This window comes from Falco cherrug, chromosome 6 (assembly GCF_023634085.1).
Source record: "Falco cherrug isolate bFalChe1 chromosome 6, bFalChe1.pri, whole genome shotgun sequence".
NCBI classification, from domain to species: Eukaryota; Metazoa; Chordata; class Aves; order Falconiformes; family Falconidae; genus Falco; species Falco cherrug.
In genome coordinates, this window is record NC_073702.1 from 43,005,819 (window position 1) to 43,028,275 (window position 22,457).

A 22,457-nucleotide genomic window follows, 5' to 3' on the forward strand; every position below is an offset into this window, starting at 1 on the left:
ATGTATGATCAGTAAAACATCTTTGAGGAAAACACAATGAACTGAAAGGCATGTGCAGAAAACATAATTACCCAGGCATTTCTCACTGTTGTCCCTTTAACTAGTTTAAGTGTTCTTTAGCTGTGTACTTTTCAATGCTATAAATTATTAGATATTTGTACTGTGCAGAAGAAGCAAAAGGGTAATACAGAAAGGGTCACAGTGAGTTTAATCTCATACAGGGCGTTACATAGGGAGAGCAATTTCTTGGTATAATCATTACATTGATCAATATCAAACTCCATAGTCGCCCTGGCTACTTTTCTGTAATCCTGCAAAGAGTCTGGCAGCACCAGCATCTTGAGAATCCCATTTTGTCACCTTCTGTATCATGTTCAACTTCATGGGGGATGGGAATAAAATGCTTTCTGCTTCTCCATTTTTTTTCAAGACTCTTCAGGAAGTCTTTCGGGATGTTTGGTTTATCCCCCTGTATGGGGAAGAGGGGCAGAACTAATGGAACTGGGAAACTTAACTTTTTTTTTTTTTTTTTATTCTAGTTATAACCATAATCCCATTCTTATAAGAATTATTTCCCTTAGAAGCGAAAATAAAATTTAATTTGCAGAAAGACATAATACAGGTTTCAGTTTCTGAGAATTTCTTCAATTACCAGTTCCTGTGCTGGTCTTCATTTTCTATTAAAGAAATGTAGTAGTACCTTTTCTCTGATGAGATTAAAAAAATATCTGCATAGAAAATTGGTCCACCAACCTCTTAACAGACATTACCCTTGCAGTGTGTTACGCTCACTCTTTTTTACCACAAACTAGCATTTTCTAATGGATGTAAAAAAAAAACCCAAAAACACACTATCTAGATAAAGCAGCATAACTTATTTATATAAAGTGGGGATGTTGCTATGCCATTTGAAATTTGGCAAGGGCAGCAAAGTCAGAGTTCTGAGTTCAGGTGATGTTTTGTGCAGATGACTACGGGAACAGAAAGCTGCTTAACATAATGCCAGAGTACTGTTTTAGTGGGTGCTGTTGTGGCGTTTGCTGGTGATGATCAACACAGACATAGGCCTTGTCTGTGCTAACAAATGATAAAAAAACCCACAAACGCGTCTCTATTTTTCTTTTTGTAGACAAAAAGCTGAAAAAAAAAATTCTCCCCAGCTCCCCACCCCCCAACTCTTTGGACAGCTTGAAACACTTGGAGATATACAACTTACTCTACTCATTTCAAAAGGACTGTTCTCTTATTTCTAGAGATCACAAGTTTAATGACATGCTAACTGTTTCTCATCTCTTTATTTACCACCAGAAAGTGTTTTTAACTTGCATTATCTTTGCCAATTATAATTAGAAAGCTGCCAGCAAACATAATGGAAAAGAAACAGATTGCAAGAGTAAATGTCATTTAAGCTTTAGAGCAGTTCATTAATATGTAGTTCTTTAAATTTGGAATATGTTATGGTTATAATGTTTCTTTTTAGTTTGTGAAATTTGCACAAATGCATTTGGACTTTTTAAATTACACTGTTTTGTCAAGTAATCTATTCATGGATGCATATAAGTTTTGGCAGAAAAGACCTAGGAGACTCTTACTGTGAATAACTCAGTCTTCCAATACTAACAATAAAAAAAAAAGGCTGAATTAATTATCTTGTGGCTCAATCAGTGAAATGCTTTTAATTCTTCCCTGACTGAACCATATGGGAAGATGTAACATGTTCACACCATTTGTGTTACTGAGGTGTAGACCACCTCACTTCTGTGGTAGCAGAATTGCATCTTACACTACCTACTGTGCAGAATGAAATCTCGATCTCGTAACCTAGGCTCCTGTAGACCTTGAAAAGTTCTTTTTATCCAGTGCCATCTGCATGAAAGATGAACTTGAGCCTAACTTGTTCACTTTCATTCAAAGCAAATATCAACTCACTCTACAACTTCTTCCAGAAGTTAGTAGAGTACTTGCAAGGGAAGGTGCTCCTTGGCGTGTCACTGCAACCTGGGACAGAACTGCCACAGTAGTAACAGAGAGGGAAGAGTATAGGTGCATCTGCTCTTGGTTAAATGCTTGGTTTGAGTCTTTTCAGAAGTTCAGTGAGATGAGTAAAAATTATGAAGTCCTCATGTATTTTCACAATTTATCATGTAAAATTCATTTTTTCTTCCATCTAACTTCAGCATCACTCCAAATATAGATTTCCATTAGCTTCTTTGCAAGCTTAGTTTTCCATCATTGGGAGTTACAGATTGTTTTCTACAGAAAAATACAGAAAAGCATTTCTTCACATTCTTAGCAGATACTTGCTAGTAGGGCTGAATTTTCTGAAGTCTTCCTCTTGTCTTTCTGTGGTAAAAACAATCCATCCAGTTCTACCTAATGGCCTTCTGGGACTTAAAGTAAGTTATGGCCTCCAGAGGAATCAAGTTGGAGGTCTCTTCATGACATATTGAAATTATTTTGCCTGGTAATCAAAATGACTGGGGTGCTTCTGTGAGTGAATTGCATACTGCTTTATTTGCTTATATTGTTTTCGTAACTCTAGTAACTGCAATTTAGCAATCTCTGGTCCTTTGCTCTAAGGATGACATCTTTCACATATACATGTAAAATAAAAGTGGGTAATCTTTCATTTATCAATTTCCTTGTTCTTGTAGGTCTCATGCCTTGTATGTTATTTGTGTTTACTGAGCAAAGTATCAGAGAAGCAAGGGAACATCCAAGTCTGCTTTTACTCTCTGGGCAGTAACTGACTACTGCAGTGTGTATTTTAAAATAGGTTGCTATTTTATGAACTTGCATAAAAAAGAACTATAAGATCCTGGTCAGAAAGATCTCCCCCAATTTCATCAAGTTGGCCTCATTTCTTACAGACCCTCTAGTACTGCAATTTTCTGAGAGCATTTCTCAGTGCTTGGTCTGCTTGTGTTAGTATTGCATCAATAACACAAAAGCTACTGTAGGTACAGCAAAGCAAGATGAATCTTGTTTCAAATTGCTGCTTTACAAACCAAATCACCGGAAAGCACTTTGTCTTGCATTTGTCTCCTGTTTGGAGCGCCTAATAAAATGACTCCTTTCTCTGACAGTTTTATTTGTAGCATTGGAAGGTTATCTGCACACCCTTTTTTTTTTTTTTTCTTCCTGTGAAAATCTATTTGTGTCCGTATAAATGTCCCTGCATATTATGAAACTGTTACCAAACAAAACTCTGCATTAAGAAAAGTCACTGCTGAGACTGATTCTTCCTGCCTCCCACAGTTTGTTACAGATCTTTTTAAATTTACAGTCACATTTTTTTTCTCCTCAGCTCTGTCCAGAGTAGTCTGGCTGTGATGTCTTCTGTGTTAAATTAAGCTTATCCATGGAATATATTCAGTGGAAGTAGCAACGCTGCCCACAGCAGTGGAGTTGTTACCTCCTTTGACCCGAACAGACTGTTGAGCTGGCGATTCACTCACTCTGAGCCCATTCCTTTTCTCTGCTGGATCTGTGTACGAGATTGCTCAGCTGTTACAGATGGTTTCTTGCAGCGTGTTTTGGGATTAGGCTGGCACAGTCATGTTCACCTTGTGTAGTCATTCAGCAGCTGTCAGGTAGTACTGACTTTGGTAATTATGGACAAGCCTGGATGAAGGGATTCTCTCTTGTCTTCAGTTCCACCAGATAATGATCATTGGGCCTCCTTTCTCATATAACCCATGTGGCATAAGAAAGAACTGTCTGGCACAAATGTATGTAATTTTCAAATGAAAATAGAGAAATAAAAATATTTTCTGGTTGTTATTTTATTAGGTATAAATGTAATGTTCTGTGCCTTTCTGTTAAAGAGAAAGTTTAGTTGTTCAGGTATTTACTACATTAAATAGAAAAACAAGATGACAGTGCAGGACACACAGATTTTAATAACTCCTCCACTTTCTTCTGATTCATGTTAAGCAAAATAGAAAAACTAACATTTTGTGCATGGTATGATGTCACGATTAAAGCAGTTTTCAGTCTTTCAGATAAAGCTGCTGCTGAAACTATGTACTTAAAGGATACCATTTCAACAATGAAACTGTTGTTCATTCTTAAATCTTGGAAACTTGATTTAAGGAAAGTGTTTAGTAATATCAGCTGTTATTCATTGCATATGGGTTTATAAATTACTTAGAAGCTGGAATCTGAATTGCAATTAAATCTGCCCACATCCTAACTAAGCATTACAGATGCGTAGTGGAGTACATCACTATATTTCTGGAGGGGAGGGAGGGAACAATTTATCCAAGTATTTAACTGTTTTTTTCCTCTTTTTTTTTTGTTCTTTTAATAATAAAAAAAAAAAAAAAAGAGAAGGTATCTGGGCCTAATGAAATTTAATGATTTATTGCTAAAAAAGAAGAGTTTTAAATCAACTTCTGCTATTGATTCATTCTTTGTGTAGGGAGGCATTGGCTGCTGATAAAGCTTTGCACTTCTGCAGCACTTCCCAGGTGAGATTCTTGCAGCACCCCACAAGTAGGAAATAGATTTCTTTGTGGAAACAAATTTTTTAATGCCGGAAAATAGTGAACTGAGAAATAAAGGCTGCAATTCAGCAAAGTCCTTTACCATCACAGCTAATTTTGACATGATAGTTTCTAAGGCTGTAAATAGGATCTGACTCAGCTAAATTGCAGGTTGTTTACATGCAGTGTTTACAATAATATTTCAGCATTTTAAACAGTGAAATGTATTTTTACATATACACATATATCTAAAGTTTCTGTCACAGTACTGCCACCTACCTTTACTTTTAGCATAGAAGTTCAAAGGTGTTTAGAGTCTTTTCTCAGAAAATCCTAAGAAATCTTTTTCACTTATGATGTTGATAGTAAAATCACCAGTCTTGGTCCTGGTTTTTTTGTTTGTTTGTTTGTGTGTGGTTGGTTGGGTTTTTTTGTTTTGTTTTGTTTTTTGCCAGGGGGGACAGGGTTCTTGGTCAGGGAACTTGAGGTAAAACAATTTCCTTAAAACAAGCTTTATTAAACTGATCACATATTGGATCCATTTCTGTGGGCAGTTGCAATGGGTTTTGTCAACAGAAATAAATTCTAAATGGTCAAGATCATAATGACACCATCCCATTTAACATGATGGTGCAGGTATTTGACAGCTACAGGACTAGTTCTGAGGTTATTAAATAAGTTGATCAGTGTGAACTATTACATTTTCTGTTCCTGTTTACAGAAGATGTATATCTTCTCCTTCTTCTAGTATGTAGCTTTTTTATACTAGGTTTTTTGAGAATGCTGGACAGTCAGTTGGCTTTACCTTGGCACAGCACCAAACCCAGATACATCCTTTTCTGTTGTTGGCTTCATGATGATTTATTGGTGTGCCCCTTCCAAGGAAATAATTGTCAGGATACTTGTTTTTCAAATGACTTTTCTGGACAAGGATAAACATAGTGCTGTTTTAAAAGTGTCTTTCCAGAAACTGCACAAACACTGATTTAGATACTAGTATTCCTTAGCTTTAGAGTTCAGAGCTTTGACTACATAATTTGGAATTTGATATGTGAACGTAATTAATGGGATATTATTATCAAACTGAAACCAAATAAGCGTTTGAGTTCAGGAAATATGTGTTCATATGTAAAGATGTATTTCCATGTTCTTCTGAAATGGGGAGGTTTTACCATGGTATTTCAGAGTTGATCAAGGTCTAACAGAAGATGTTTTCATTGCAGGTTGTATAAATCTCTTTAGTTTATACGTAATCACGTGCAGGGCCTCTCCCTCCTTTCAGTCATCTACCAATCTACTAGGGAATAATCGCAAAGAGGGAAAATTAATAGGAATTACATATTTTGTCTGTGACCTTCCACGAAAACCATCTCACAAAGTTGTGATGGTACCAGATATACAAGTGAGACCTATGGCAGAGCGTTAAGCCCAATGACAGGGAGAAGCTGGTCATGGAGATGTAGACCAGACCCAAAGCTGGAAACATCATGCTGGTGCAGCAAACATAAAGTGGGGATCACATCCCCTGGGCACAGACCCATTGCACACATTTTCCACTAGTGTACCTTGAAGGGTAATGTGAAGGGCCCTCAGCACCTTATTTGGAGCCTGCCTTCTCATTTTAGTACCTGTCCTGCCTCTGCAGCACTTGGGAGCAGAAACATTCTATCCCTTACTTTTGTTTTTATTTTGTTGGTTTGGTTGGTTGGGGTTTTTTTGTACCACCTAGCATAAAAGGGTTCATTCTTGGTTGGTTTCTCAATCAAAAAAAAAAAAAAAAATATCGGTGATAATAAGCTATTGCACACCGACTGAGGTACAGCAATTTGTATATACCAGCTGAATATACAGTCCAGTACATTTAATGGCAACGTGCCGTTTAAAGACATTATTTGCAACCAACTATACCGGTATGGGGGGGGAAGTGCACATTAACAATTTTTAAATAGAAACAAAGGTTAAATAAGTGGTATTCTCTGCTTATTGCTGTTAGATTTTCTTACCTAGCATAATTTCATTTTCATTATTAACTTTTAAAGGGAATGCTATGATCACAACTTCTCTAATTTTCTTACAAGTCTACTTCAAATGTAAATACTTTGTGAGACAAGAATGTGTAATCATTCCAGCAATTAATTTTGATAAATACAAATAAAATGCGGCTTGTAGACCTGACATAATGTATGTTTTGACCTCTATTGTTGCATACTTGAAACCCTGGTGAATCGAAGCAGCACTGCTAAAAGGTGGGTTAAGCAATGCTGCCTATTGAAATCTCTGTTGTGTGAGAACACAAACCCTGAATGAAGATACCTATCGGTTGAGGGTGTGAATATCGATCAGGCTTTCCACTGGACTTGATCTTCAAAGGTCTTTTCCAAGCTAAATGATTCTATGATAAATGTGTTACAGGTAAATCTTAAAATCGTGTGTTCAGGTGTGCAACGAAGTTTGAAATAAAACCTCAATGCCTTTTATTTTTAAAGTGTTTTAAAAAATATTTTGATTGTGCTACAGCAGTGAAATTTTGCATTTTTACCTTATTAATGTGCCTCTTAGTTGCAGGGTCAGAGTTCAACTGATACAGTCACACTTAGAATCAAAAGTAAATATTTGTATTTTTTCCTAGTATGGGTATGCTATTGTCTATCCAACTTTGTGATTAAAACAATCAAGGAGCCATGTGGCCCAAATTGTGCATTTTAATTAAAGAGATGAGGGATTTTTTTTTGCCACTTAAACACAGAAAATCAGAATATCTTTGGGGGTTTGTTCTTTGGAAGTGTGTGTGTTGCCTGAAACTTTTATTACCTCATTCCATTGTAGTCATGAGACACAGACAACCTGTTGGGATCATCCTAAAATGACTGATCTCTTCCAGTCCTTAGGTGAGTGAATTTCTTAAAGTAAACTGTTGTGTAATGTTCATTCCACTAGTAAAATCTGCATTTGTATGCTGACCGTGTCAGAGTTGCCATGAACTGTAACAGAGCCTTTCCCACTTTCTGATGAGACACTTTGCACAAAACTCTACTGCCTTGATCACATCATGTATTGCCTTTAATATTAATTCTGAACAGTATGCTCTGACTCTATGCTTTAATGCAGTATCTTGTTTATTTCTTTTAAATCCACAAGGGACTGTCCAATGATGCAGGCTCTCTGTGTGTTTAAAGCAGGATGCCAGTCTGCAGGGAATTAATTTTTTGTAATAGATCAGAGCAGTTATACTATCAGTAAAGTCTCAACCATATTATTTTACAACTAGTTCAACATGCCCTGCTAACATCTACGTTTACGGTGAAATCTCCTTTTCTAAGGAGTGAAAAGGGTAAAGTACTGTTAAATGAGGAAAAATGTTACTATACCTATCAGTTTCTAAAATAGAATTTATGGCTCTCTGACTGTCCCTTTAAAAGCACTGTTTACAAAGTCATGGCATAGAAATTATAGCTTAAAAAGCCATTTTTCCTCTGTTGCTGTGACCTTTGCTGCTCTGTGTTGTCCATCAGAGTTGTAAATTATTGGAGAAACATACTGTATTTGAGCACTTGTCTGGAAACTACTTAATGCTCCATAATATGTATGTAAAACTCTATTATATATATTGATATGTATTACATGTGCCAAGATAGTGTCAGGATATTTCTGGTGTGCCAATCTGTGAAGGCCCTGGACTGTCAGTCAGGAGGGTTTCCCTGCAGGTGGCTTGGGCTGAGGTCCCAGCTTCTCAGTTTGTTTTACTTGTTCTGATATATCCTATGAATTCATTGCAGAGAAGAGGAGGGATATCAGACTTCTTCCAAAATGTGAAAATTTATATGTAAAGGAAACTTACGGACTCTATTTTTAGCGCTGCTCATATTTCTTTTCTGCTGTTTCAGCTGACTTGAACAACGTACGCTTCTCTGCCTACCGTACGGCCATCAAAATCCGAAGACTGCAGAAAGCACTGTGCTGTGAGTTTGGCCTTTGAGACAAATTGTTTCTCTACAGTACTTAGGGAAGGGAGGGTGAACTTAAGTCTAACAACATTAACGTTTAACAAGGAACTAGATACATCCTTGACAGATCGTCAGCCAGCAAACTGGCAGGAAGAATTGCCAATAGTAGGTGTCATTATTGCAAATAAATGAATTCAATTAATGAAAAAAGGAGTGTAGCAGGTAAGTTGAAATAATATGCCCACTAAGAATACTTTGAGAAGTGATAGGAAAATAAATTCTGGAGCTCTCAACTTGATTATTGCATACTGTTCTTGATACAAGCTGATACAAACCAATGTAAAATTATATGAGCTAAAATGCTGACCTTTGACGTAAACTCAGACTTTTTATTATATTTTAGAGTTCTATTCCATTTTTTGTGTGTGTTTACTGCTGCTAGGTATAACTTCAGAAATATTCCTCCCTCTCAGAAAGAATATCTTGCTGTGTGAATTCCAGTTAAAGAAGAGTTCAGACCACTCAAAGTGTGAGGGTAAAGGATACAGATCTGTATAGCTGGTTATAGGTCGTTGGTGTTGCTGTACATTTTAATCACAAAAAGCTACTAGGAAAAACCAAACTACTAGTATTAGCAATAATAGTATATGTGTGTATATATATATATATTGGGAATCTGAGGAAGGGTCTTAAATTTAGGTAGGAAATAACAATGCGTTTAATGTGCACATTGGATATTCTGCCCAGACCTGTGCTGGCATTTGTCTCTGGTTTTAAGTGATCTAATTCAGCCACAGTCCACTCTGAAGAGCAGATAGGTTTCATCAGCAGGAAAGGAAAGGATCTACTGAACAGCCTCGGCTGTCTAAACTACTTAATTTCCAAGGTTCCTGTATGTTCAGTGTTCATGCACACTGATATTTTTGCATCGTACTTGAGAATTCAAGATGAGAATAAGAAAGATGATACTTTATTGAGGGAGCAGACCTATATTGTAACTGCTCAATGCTTATTTTGGAGAAATGGGATTGACCTAATAGTTTGATGTAATGCAGAAATGGTTTACATTATAGAGAAAGGCAAGATATAAAGTCAAGGAAGATAACGGAAAGAGCAAAAAAGGTATTTTTTTTTTTTTTAAAGTGAGATTTTGTGAGAAGGCAGAGAAGAGAAGGTGTGTGGAAGAAAACTAGCTGGAACTGGGGAGACTAAGGTGTACAAAAAGGAAGGAGTGCCAAAAATTGGCAGAGATTATGGGGATATGGATTTTAAAAGTTATTAGGACTATGAATGGAAAAGAGAATACATAAATCCACTCATCTGCCACCAAGTAAATAAGAGTGAAGTAGGAAAACAATGGAAACAGGACAATTTTGGAAGGAGGTGTTGGTTGTGAATGAGTGTGAAGACCACAGATTTTTTGAAAGACCTTTTGAAAGATCCTAGTAACAACTGGTATGCAAATATTGTACAGCATTACTAAATTCAGGAGTCCTTGCTGTGAAAGGACTTTTCAGCCCTGAAGGGTGAGTAGGAACTGCAGTCTGATTAGGAACACAAGAAGTGCAAAGCCATCCTAAAGATGAAAGCAAGGAAGGGGTTGCGCAAAATTGCACAAAAAGGGGTCCCTTTCTACTCTCCAGGTCTTTAGTTTTCTTTCCAGCCTAGAAAAGAGCAGTCAGATCTTGACAGTAGCTTCTTAGCTGAACTTCAAGTGTGCATTATACCAAATGAAACTGTGCCTGAGATGGTAGCTAGCTACTCCAGAAAGCTAGAGTGCATCTGTGTAACAGCACAGGCTCCTGGGAGTACCTCTCACCACTTCTTTATATGCTGTGCTGGCTTCTTACAAAATTTCAAATGGAGTTCAAGATCCTGGGGGAAAAAACCAGAACCTATCCTTTGAAGGTATTGAAAATCTGATGGTATTGAAAGAAAAATTGTATTTCTTTGGCATAGCCTAGAGCTTCTCTGTGCAAGAGATATGGTCCCACCAAAGCCTGTAGTTTCATCTATAGTTTACACTAGCAAGACTAAAGAGCATTATGAGCTTCCTGCTTATCAGTGTGCAGGGTATAAAGTATGCATCAACATGTACCTAAAAACCAAAAGGAAAGCAAAATTCTCCTTGTGTGTGCTGCTCCCCAAGGAAGAGTGAAAAAGCAGACTGCACGTGATGGATGCTAATCATGCTGCCTATTTCTGACAGGCATACAGATTGTCTAGCGATCCGTATAGAACAAACTTTGCTTTCACTGCTTCTAGTAAGCTTTGAGGAGGAACATCCTGCTCTTGCTTTTGCTGCAAAATATATCAATTCCTGTCATAACTGCAATGGTTAGCTCTCATCATTCATAGGTTTCAAAAGTGTCCTCCTATCAAAGTGAATATTGTCTCCAGTTTCAGGGCAGGGGCATGGAAGGAGGGCAGAGGGAAGTAATAAGAACTAAAGAGAATATTCCAATTTGAAAAAGCCAGGAGTAAAACTGTCATCTCTACAATCCAATCTGCCTCGTTATTTATGAAACTATTTGCTTGCTTCTCTGCCTTATGGGAGGAGACAACAGCCAAAAAAAATAATCTTTGTCTTTATTACATGGACATATTTGACCAAGGATTGGTGTAAGAATGTTGTGAGAACACATCATTATGGCTTTTTAAGAAAGATATTGCAGATTACCCACAAAGCTAGGTGTTGCAAGTATTTTCTGTCTCTGAACAGGAACTCATTATGATCTGGCACAATTTTAAGACCACTTTCAAAAATGTAATCAGTGTTGTTCCTTTTGTCATGGTTTGCTTAGCTGATTATTTCTTGTCGGGGAACAGGTCAAATTCCCTTTGACTGTGACAATTCTTGGCCTGATTTTGTCCTATGAATGGCTTCTGAGATAGCCAAAACACAGTATGTGATAGCACCTCTTCTCTGAGGAAGGGGAGAGGGGTTAAGCCGTATCTAGAATTTGTTTCTTGACTTTTATTTGTTGATGTTTTGTTTTAAGGTAGGGAAAGAGTCACCATTTGTGCCCTTGCCACTCATTCTCTGGCCTGAGTTACTTTAGTCTTCCGTTTTATTTCCTGTAATTTTAATTGTGGGTGGGTTTTGAAGGTGTTTGGATGCAGAATGCTTCAGAAGGGCTTATGTGCTTAAGGCAAAGAAAACGTCAAAGCAAATCACTGGAAAATGAGGTCATTGTAAATTAAAATGTGACACATGGCTGTCACAGCCGCAGTGTGTGTATACCTGCAAAGGCCTTTTTAGGGAGAATTCCAAAGGCACAGCTGGAGCAGGAGGCACAGTCCCACTTGCACCTGATACTGACTTTGCAGTGAGGAACAGTTTAAGTGCTATACAAGCAGGTTCAGGAGTATGTAATTTGAGAGCTGTGCTTTGGAAAACTGCTGATGCCAGATCTCTCTTCTGAGTCTTTGGCCTTGCTAAGTGTCAAAAATGGTTCTGGGGAAGTTATTCCCTCCCACTCCCCCCACCCTCCTTTACAAGCAGGAAAGTAGAGTCATGTTTCACCTCGTATATTTTGGAAGGTAGATGCCTGCAGAGACTAATTTGTGTGTATGTACCTATGTGTATTCATTCTGCAGGAAGCTGAGAATGGTTGCAGGTTGGAAGAAACAGATTCTTAGCTTCTCTGTCGCAGGTTATGTGGGGCAAACATACTGAGAACACTTTGCCACAGTAGCCGAAGAAGAATGGGGCCATGGAGAATATCCTATGTCGCAGTTGTACTGGGCAGCTATGCAGCAGCAGGATCTGACTATAATACTTAATTCTTGTGCAGCATACTGTAGCTTATTTTCAAGAAATGATGTTGCCCCAGATACTGAAGTATAGTACTGGAAGGGAAAAAGGGAACAAAATCACCATGTATATTCAGAATTCTGTCACTGAGCTCCTCTAGGTGATGTAAAACTTAAGAATGCTAGTAAGAATATCAGCTGCACAAGGAATGAACGTTAAGGCATGCCGGACTAAAACCAAAAGTTGTGTAGACTTGTAGACTTCAGACACTTAGTCTTTTGCAGGAACTGCTGTCATTCACAAGGTCTTTCTAAAACAGAAGTTCCATGGCAATGCCTGGCTATTTTCTGTGGGGTTGCAGCAGCCTCCAATTTGCCGTAAGTAGCTGTATGTAGTTACCTGCTCCTGAGTCAGTCACTCACATCTGCTTGAACCACGCTGAGTGATGTGGTTTCTGTTTACAGTTTTCCTTTCGGAAAGTCTCCTCACTGCAGAAAGGAAAGAAATGACCCTTGTGTCCATTTGTTGGTTAATAGCAGAATTGGTCGTTCAGCACATTTGAGCAGATGCAGAATGGTACTGCAAAACTTCACTAAAAGCTGTGTACAGTAGATGATGTGCTAGCAATGGCATGGAGTCTTAGGTTAGCTTTTCCGCATCTGCATAAACACGGTTTATTTAAAAACTTTCAAAAACGGAAAGTAGTGAGAAATGAGAAAATAATCCCTTTTTACATCAGCCCGATCCAGGGGAGCTGCTAGTGGGTAGACCTTACCGTGACAGGGATAACTGAACCCAAAGTTCATTCAGACAGGTGAGTGCTGAAATAAGCAGGGATGGAAGCAATTTCCTCTGGTTATTCTCCATGAATGGTGTCATCCAAAAGAGTATGTTTTTCTTAATTTGTATTAGTACATTAACAGAGTTTAATTTTAGTATGAAAATACTGAAAGTACCTCTCCTGATTCCCTCTAGAATCCTTTGGCAGAAATGTGAATGTGAGATCTTGGTGCCAGCAGATCAAGATGTGAAGTTAGCAGGCTGACACTCCAGTGTCTGTTGAATGGCCATTTTCAGTGCAGGGATAGTTTTGTTAAGCCAAAACCAAAGGTTACAACTTCCTACCATACCAAAGCATTCCAAGTTTTCACTGGCTTTAAAAAGGGAAAGTTTGGGGTGCTGTCAGTCTGGTTTAGGAAGCTGCTTACCTACTTTTAGCCAATTGTTAAGTACCTTAGAAAAAGAGGTTGCAGGGGGGATGGGGTGGGGGGAGGGGGAACCAAAACAAAAAAACAAAAAACCAAACCAGCAAACTGCTGGCAATCATTTTGAGGTTTTTTCCCCCTCTGTAAGTCACGAAAGAAAAACATGAAAAGTGGCCATCTCTCCAGAGTACAATATTTATGTGATTGGATAGCATGTTGTAGTTTTGCACCTAGTTTCAACCCCCTCCCTCCACCCCTCAAAGAATTAGTCTGTGTTGCATTGTGATTGAGGGGGGCATTGGTATTGTTTTGATTTTAAATAGGGCTGTGAGCCTTTTCCAGTGTATTACATATTTTCCAGCTACTGTAGGAGATTATGCTGCAGTGTACTGCCACATACTTGGGCTCCTTCAAGTCAAACTAGTGGCAAGGTGTTTTGCTGCAATTGGCAGTCTGCCTGTTTGGTAAATACATGGCTGGCATTCGTGTGCAAGCTGAAGAGGTGGGCTTAAAAAAAAAAAAGTGAAAAAATGTAAAACCCCTTCAAGTCTGATGCTGTAAGGTTAGAATAGAATGTACTGATGTCAGTGAGGGAGAGGAAAAGCAAGGGCGGTAAGGTACTGTTTCTCATTTTACAGTGCTATGAGGAAGGGTAGACTGGGAAAAGGGATTGGGAATGTAGCCTTTTGGCCCATAACCTTTATATTTTGGTAGAAGTTCACTGAGTTCTTGACAGAATTGATCATAGTGGTTAGTGTTGTCCTACTCCTGCTTTTTACTGCTGTACTTACTTTCCAGACCAAGCTAGACTTCCCTGATTTGCACAGCCTGCCCTTCCCGGGTCCTTGTTTAACATTATTGGTATAGAGCAATTTATAACACATCTGAGATTGTCATGTTTCATTTTGTTTGAGAGATGACATTTATAGTGTAAATGTGTTCCTGGCTCTTCAGAAACAGTTCTGTATGAGCTTGGAATGTACCTCAACTTTGTGGTGCATACATTGTAGCAAGTATAATAATACATTGCAGCTTCCCCCCCATCCCCCGTAAAATCCTCACTTCTGTAAAAAAATGTCACTGAGGATTATATCACCCTTTGACTTAAATTATTCTTGCTTCTTTTACACTATTTCCTCCTTTTCCACTTTATTTTGCAAAAAGAATTAGAAGAGCTCATTGACAGCTTTTTATTTTCACTATGCAAACCCCAGATTTTCAAATGATGTTTGTGTGCTTTGGGGAGCAAAACCCTTTTCACCTGTAGGATATCTGTAGCATCACCAAATGATTATAGAAAGAATCCTTTAATGAAGGAGATAAAAATATTTTTCATGAAAGCATAACTTTTAGTGTGCTGGAAAACCACAATAAATAATTCCCCTGTTTCCCTCTCCCTGCTTTCTTTTAAGCCCTAATTTAGCCAATGCTATTCAGTTAATCAGGCCTCAGTACATTACTACAGCTTTGTTTTGCTTTATATTTATATTTGGTTTGCTTTATATATATCAAAAGTCAGAGTTATTTAATGGGATTCTGCTTTATGGTAAATGTAAAGAATCCTCTAAGAGTAGTGGACTCCCAGTGTATGCACATCTAAAGTTAGTATTATGTAATTACACAGGCTACTTCAGTGGCTTTTTGAATGTTCTGATCTGTGCCGTTGTCACCATGGTGTTCATGTTGATTCTGTTTCTTTAAATATACAGTACCAAAAGTTTGTTGACTTCTCACAGATTTTCACTAAGTGGAAGCTAGGTTTTGGCTAATTGTCTGCAGTGCTTGCTACAATATGCACATGAACAATTACGGTGAATGCTATGCTTGGGCATCTATGTTCACACCTTTTTGTTTATTTTTATTTTTAAATCGCCTCTTGTTAGTGGACCTATTGGACCTGAACACAACAAGTGAAGTTTTCAAACAGCACAGGCTGAGTCAGAATGACCAACTGATTGGTGTTCAGGATGTGATCAGCTGTCTCACTACCATCTACAGTGGACTCGAGGAGAAACACAAAGACATGGTGAATGTCCCTCTCTGTGTAGACATGTGTCTTAACTGGCTACTCAATGTATATGATAGGTAAGTAACAAGTATTTATTCCCAATGTGTACCCTATGAATTTCATGTTGTATTAAGCAAGTATAAACCATGGAAACAGAACTGGTAATTTTTGCATGTGACATCAAAAATGCTAGACTTGTACAATTGTTTTATATTTTTTCTGAGTTACTTTCTTGAGAAAGTGACCATGATAATAGAAAAATGGTGTAAATTTAAGTTCTTTAAGAAAAAGTTGTATCTTTTGATGGTCATGACTCAGTAATGAAAGTGCAGTTGCTTGCAATTAGATGTTTCTCATGCTGTCCTGCTTAGAGACACTGAACTAACATTACACTGCTTTTATACTACTACCAAAGAAACACTGAAAGGATGAAAAGATTTCAAGATATGTATACATGAGTAGAGATCTGGATACACTGCTTTAAGCTGTGTTCCTACTATAAATGTTCCAAATTGCCTAGATTGTTTGCCATTCATACCAGATGTATAGGTGGTGACAGTTTTGTTATTTATTTTACACTTAGTTACTTGCATGCCATAATCCTGCCTGACCTCCCTGTTCCGAATCCTCTGTGTAGTGGTGGTTTTTCTGATCTCTGCAATAAAGCCTGTCTGATTCTGGAGGGTCAGCAATGTCCCGGTCCTGGCTCACTTCCAGCAGGTGCAGCTTCTGCCTTGTACCAGTTCTGAATACTGGTGCTATGTGATCCACCTGCCCTGGTCCTGGCAGCAAAGCTGTGTTTCTCCATTGGATTGTGGCTTTTTCTCAAAACTGTTTCGGTATGCTTACAGAAAGAACTTGTGCATTTATGTAATGCATGTCTGCTGTTTCCAGAGAGAGCACTGAGTCTCAGAGGACATAAAAAATCCACTCCCAGCAGCCTCTCTTTTGGTCAGTCCTTTCTGAGCCCCCAGACACGTCTGTCTTCTGCTGCATGTCAAATTCTGCCCTCTCTGCCCTGCCATGCACTATGTCAGTCTGCATGACCTACAGGCTCTATGTTTTTATTTAGATGTGCTTTTGAGTCATGAGTTTGTTGCTCATTTTTCTTAGTGTGGTTGCTATTCTGTTCTCCCTTTTGTAGCAAAAATGGGGAAAGGACTTGGTTTCAATCAGCTGCTCTATTCCCTACAGTGCATCTCCTTACATTGCTTGAGCAAAGGCATTTCAGGACTCTTCTGGAGCTGAATAAAGACAGTATTGCAATACACAGGTGGTCGCTTCAGTGTGTATAATTGAACAGATGCTTTAGTTCAGACTTAACACAGATCAGAATTTCTAAGCAGCATGAGGTTAGTTTTAAAATTTCTTTGCTTTCTCCCCATTTGAAGATGGAAAGAGCAAAAGTATTTCTTAAATAATGACAGAAATTCTTATACCTGGCTATGCAAAAGAGAGTTCTTACTTGTTGATGTATGCATTATCTTCACTGTGTTCACTCACTTAATCAGTGCCAAATTCTAACAGTTCATAGCTTTTTGCTTTTTCTCCCTTTAGAGGACTACACACCAGCACTCCTATACTTTGTGGATCTTATCTTTCATTTTTATTTTAAATATTGTGGTAGGGGAGAGGGAAGGGGGGAACAGAGTATATATGACCATTTATTATCTTTTTGCTGACTACCTATTATGCTTTGACATTCAAATATTGCTGTTCAATATTGTGACATTTCTGTTAGTTGGACTCCTTATCATTATTGCTGGAAAATGGGAGAGCATATCAAATAATGACTGGAAGTTCTTCCTCCAGTTACTTTTATTTTGCAGAGCTCTGTATTGTGAGTGAGTAAACACATCACGTGCAAATAGAGCCGTAGATTAAGTGGGTTGCTTGACTTAAATGTTATTGGTTATTTAGAATAAGAGGTTTAAAAATGTCAGAATTTTTTGTAGTTACTAGTTGGTGGTTTTTTTCAGTTTGATCACAAATCCTATGTATTTTCTGCAGCTTACCTTTGCTTCCTAACTTCAGTTCAAGTCAGTTGTTTAATCTGTTTATATTTAAAATGCACGTAGTAAGCAACAAAACCTTCTTTCAGTAGGATTCCCTGTTGCTCCTATTTCCCCTTATTATTATGCTGAAAGCTTTAGTGTAGGTAATTCTTCAAGCTGATGAAAGACTAATCTTTAGTCAAAGTTTGCAAAATGGAGAATGAAGGTTTTCTGAGATAAAATTACCTCTTACAATGTGTTTCCTTGCTCCCTTTTCAAATCCACTCAAAAAAAAAATCTGAAAGAATAGGCACCCATTTAAAGCTGGGGTTTGGGTTTGGGTTTTTAAATTGGGCTTTAGAAAAGAGCTAATTTGTGTCTTGGCATTTCCATTGTTTATTGCACGGGTGTTATACATATACAATGTTTCAAATCGTTAAACTGCCTACAAAAAGCATCTGTTAGGCGCATGCTATTAACCTGAGATTTAATTACTGATTCACAGATTGATAGCAAACTGAGTAGTTCTTCAGACTTACCTACAGATGTCTTTGGCCCTTGAAAAGAAGCAATTTATTTTTAGAAAAAGTCTGTTGTGTTCTGGTATTTTCTGACAGATCAGGAATGATTCATTCTTCAAGCCGAGGAGAGAAACATTAAATTTACTCATGAGTTTAACTTCTTCAAGGACTCAAAGGTTGTTCCAGGCAGCAACATCTGCCCTATAAACTTTTTCCAAACTTAGAGCTCTTTGTTTTGGTTAGTCCAGAGTAATTTTTTTAAAAATAAAATTAAAAATAAATGCATTGCAATTTACAGTGAGAGCTGTGAAGGAAATGGTTTGCTCTATGAAATCATTTGGCCAGGCTTACCTATGTCTAAATCATCCACAAGCAATAACCGGTGGTTATTGTTCTAGGCTATATACTGGTCACATTTGCTAAAATCTCCAAGTGTCATTTATATGCAATGGACTGATAGCTTTCAGTACTAATGGAATAGCTTAACGCCCCTTGAAATGAGTTGTTTCAGCTGTTTTAAAGTCTGTCATACATAATAAAGAGTACATGTACTAGTTGTGGGTGATGGCTCATTATTTCAATCAGAATTACCCATAAAGAAACTTACATGCACTGTTTTTAATGTCTTCCAATGTTTATCTGGGGTTTTTTTTTGTATTTCAACTTCTAAATTGTCTTGGGTTATTTGATATTAGGATACTTTCAATAATGCCTTCTTTTGAATTTAATTTCTTTGGTACATTAGTCTAGGAAGGGTATCTATGGTATGGCACTTACGCTAACGTTTTCTATATGGTCAAAGCTGTCTTTCATGATCATTCTCTATGACCCAGCCTTCCCCTGAAGATTTACAACTTTGTTATTTGTTGTTGCACTCATATACCTGGCAAATTCTAACACCAGGCTCAGTTAATATCCCAGGCTTTAATTTCAGCAAAATCTGAACTTCTGAAGAATGAGAAGGATGAGAGGCCTGCTCAGTCAGCCTTAACTTTATGCCCTGGTTTTGACGGTAGCTGATGGAAATTTTCTGCATGCGCTCCAGTTGCATTCCCTTGTGTTGGTGATAGCTGTCTTGATTCATAGAGGACTCTGCAGGAGTAGCTTAGCAGGCCATGAATAGTACTAAGCACTCTAGAGAGGATATGGCCCTCTGCAGGGCAGGAAAATGAGCTCCTTTGTCTGACCTCTGTGGCTGATCAAGTGGAGGCATCTATGGGGACCTTCAGAGACCTAATAGGCTGCCTTCTGTTGCTGGGTAATGTAGATAACTAGTAGCGACAGTCCTTGGTAGTCCTTAGCCGCAGGGTCAATGTTGACTAGGCTTGAGAGCTATTTGGCAAGAGAAGTCTGAACTGAAGTGGGCTTATCTTTTTTTTTCTCCAGTTTTCCGTGCTAGTGGCTGATGTTTTTAGGATATTGCCCCCTTTCCCTGGGGGACATAGGGTTCCTCTGGACTTGATATTGCGTATCTTGTTTTCTGTTGTCACTCATCCTTAATTATGCACTTAATCTTGTTCTCTGGCAGCTTTTTGTTACCTGGCTAGCCATCATGTGCAGCTGTACCCATCGCTGTTTGCCCCTTTGGTGTTCACATAATTCATATGCTTATGTAAAATGCTTATATATTACCTCTGTCTATGTCATCACAATGCTACAGAACACTTGCATATCATTGGTAAACAATAGTTTTATTGTCTCATATTCAGCAACCTAATATTCATTATGTCCTGAGAACTCCCTTTATAATTTACTTAAAGAAGTGCCACAGGCCTTCGTTTTGACTACGATGTAGATTGTATTTTCTGTCAAAGAAGTTTTGTGTTAGGAAGTTACTTAGAGAAAGGGATGAAGTTTGCATATGACAGTTGCATGATGATAGAAAGTATTTGTAAAGTTTGCTAAACTCATTTTCCTGGAAAGACATACTCTCAGAAAATTTTAACTCTGCCTTAATGTCTGTAGTTGAATATCCTAGGTGTTTGAGCAGAAACAGAAATGCTATTTTTAGGATTTAGCACACTGTTTTATAGCTGACATGTTCCTGTGTCCAAGTAGTGCTAAACTGTATTATATGATTCCCAAGTGCTCCATGCAGCCTGTGCCTGATGTAGTGAGGTTGGGATCGTAGTAATTTCATTTGTCTGGAGTTCAGTTGTTATAGGATTAGCAAGGGAACTCATGAGGCATGACTCATGTCTGTTGCCGCTGTTACCTGTGTGTTACCTGTTCTTCCCACCCTCTCCTCTTCTGCATCCTGTAGTTCCAGTATCTCCTGTACTAAGATACAGGATAAAAGTGTTCATTCTTTCTCTTCTGACACTACAGCACTCTAACTTACCCTTTTTTCCCTCATTTGCTTATGTTACTGTACAGTAGTGACAGTCATCAGCTTTATATAAAAAGTAGCTTTTTTTTATTCTCTGCAGCTGATTTTTGGATCTCTGAAACAGCTGAATGGTTGCTCTCTGAATAGAGAGCACAAACTATGCAACAAAGACAGATCATGTGCTCTGATCCCAATCCAGCCTCTCTAGGTGTGCAGTATGGTACCCTCCTGTGCCCTTGCCCAAATGATCTAGTTAGCCGATTCCCCACTAAAATAGTCCTCTCTGTAGTATATGCTTACAATCCATTCTCCTGCCATGCCTGGAACCAATGTGTACCTTTTTTTACCGCGTATTTTGGCAGGTTTAAAAGTTGAATTACTTCTGGGTTCTGTGCAATCTCCAGACTGGCAGTGGATGAATGTGCAACAGTGGGATCATACCTGAGGCATATGGGCCAGAGCCTGTTGGTGCATAGCTAGAGACAATGGAATCACTGACAAAATCAAGGATTTCTTTATTTCCTCATCCCCCTCACATCTTTTTCCTCTACCCTTCCCCGTGAAACAATACAAGTCCAGTTCATTTGGGGAAGGAGAAGAATGTCAGCATCACACTATAAGGGCAATGAATCTTTAGACTTTATCTGAGTCCTCTTTTTTTCAGGCAACACAGAGGGACAAATGGACTTCAGTAAACAAGAAAAATGCTCCTGACAAGCAGCTATAATGGTTTTGCCATTTTCACTTGAAGATAGGTCAGAGGTCAATAACGTGCCATTTTTGTACTGCCTTTCACTGTTGTATTGATGGAGAACAGACAACTTTGCTGTAAACCGGTTAATAGTACAGTGGTTCAGGCTTACCTTCATCAGGAGCAGAGCAAGAAGTATCCGACCTGCTTAAAGTGGTCTCATCAATTGATTTTGTAATGACAAGCACGCTTGTATTGCTGTAGTGAATCTGAATAGTGTGCTGGCACTTAATTGTAAATACCCATGAATTTTGTATGTTTTCAAGCATTAAAAGGTTTCCTGAACCTTCTCACTGTAAGGCCTTGATTTTTAGGTGTTTGTACACACAGCACAATTAGTTGGTTGTGTTGCCGTTCAGAGGCACCTTGACAGGCTGGAGAAAGGGAAAAACAGGAACCTCATGAAGTTCAGTGAAGGGAAATACAAAGGCCTGTCCCTAATGAGGAATAACCCCATACACCAGTAGAGGCTGGAGGATGTCTGCCTGGAAAATAGCTTTGCAGGAAAGGCCCTGGGGGTCCTGGTGGACACCAAGTTGAACATGAGCCAGCAACATGAGCTTGTGTCAAAGTAGGCCAACAGTCTCCTGGGCTGCATTAGGAAAAGTCTTCCTAGCAGGTCAAGGGAAGTAAGCCTTCTCCTCTACTTGGCACTAGTCAGACACATCTGGAATGCTGGGTCCAGTTCTGGGCTCCGCAGGAGAAAAGAAACATGGACAAACTGGACCAAATCCAGTGAAGTACCATGAAGATAACTAAGGACTTGCAGTATCTGATGTGTCAGGAGAGGCTGAGAGATCTGGGAGTTTTTTAATCTGGAGAAGTTTCAAGGAGATCTTATCAATGTGCATAAATACTTGATGGGAGCAGTAGAGAAGATGGAGCCAGGCTCTTCTCAGTGATGCCTGTTGTCCTGCCACTGGGCAGTAGGCATAAACTGAAACAGGGAATTCTGCTTTATGATAGAGGAAAAAGATATATATTTTTTTTAAGTGAAGGTAATCAAGCGGTGGCACAGGTTGCCCAGAGAAGCTGTGCAGACTGCATCCTTGAAGATATTCAAAACTTGGAAGATATTCAAAACTTGACTGGATATGATCCAGGAAAACCTGCTCTGCCTGACTGAGCAGGGGCATTGGTCTAGATGATCTCCAAAGTGTCCCTCCCAACCTCGGTGGTTTGGTGACTCTCTAAGCTTTTTGACAGACTTAAAACATTGAATGAGAGGTATCAATGCTACAAAGTCTATAGGTTTAGGGTGGTGGTAGTGGTGTTTGGGTTTGGTGTGTTTTGTTTTGTTTTTTTTATTGTGTATCTTATTTCAGTGCTAGTATTTAGCTGTTTCCAAGAAAAAGGCTAGGGGGAAATATGTTGCTCTTTAGGAAAATGTAATATTGCAGGCTTTTTAATTTTCTTTTGTATAATTTATTAAGAAAATGCTTTTTGTGCAAAGGAAGTTTT

General features: G+C 38.5%; 1 protein-coding gene across 6 annotated transcripts in view; it reads left to right on the forward strand.

The window, feature by feature from the left end:
* UTRN (utrophin) overlaps window positions 1–22,457 on the forward strand; it is a 386,253-nt gene that overhangs the window by 310,856 nt on the left and 52,940 nt on the right. For all 6 annotated transcript variants that reach the window (XM_055714514.1, XM_055714513.1, XM_055714516.1 and 3 more), the window contains 3 exons: window positions 7,314–7,375; window positions 8,372–8,446; window positions 15,277–15,478. In XM_055714514.1, coding sequence (XP_055570489.1) covers window positions 7,314–7,375; window positions 8,372–8,446; window positions 15,277–15,478 — 339 coding nt within the window. The remainder of the gene's footprint in view (window positions 1–7,313; window positions 7,376–8,371; window positions 8,447–15,276; window positions 15,479–22,457) is intronic.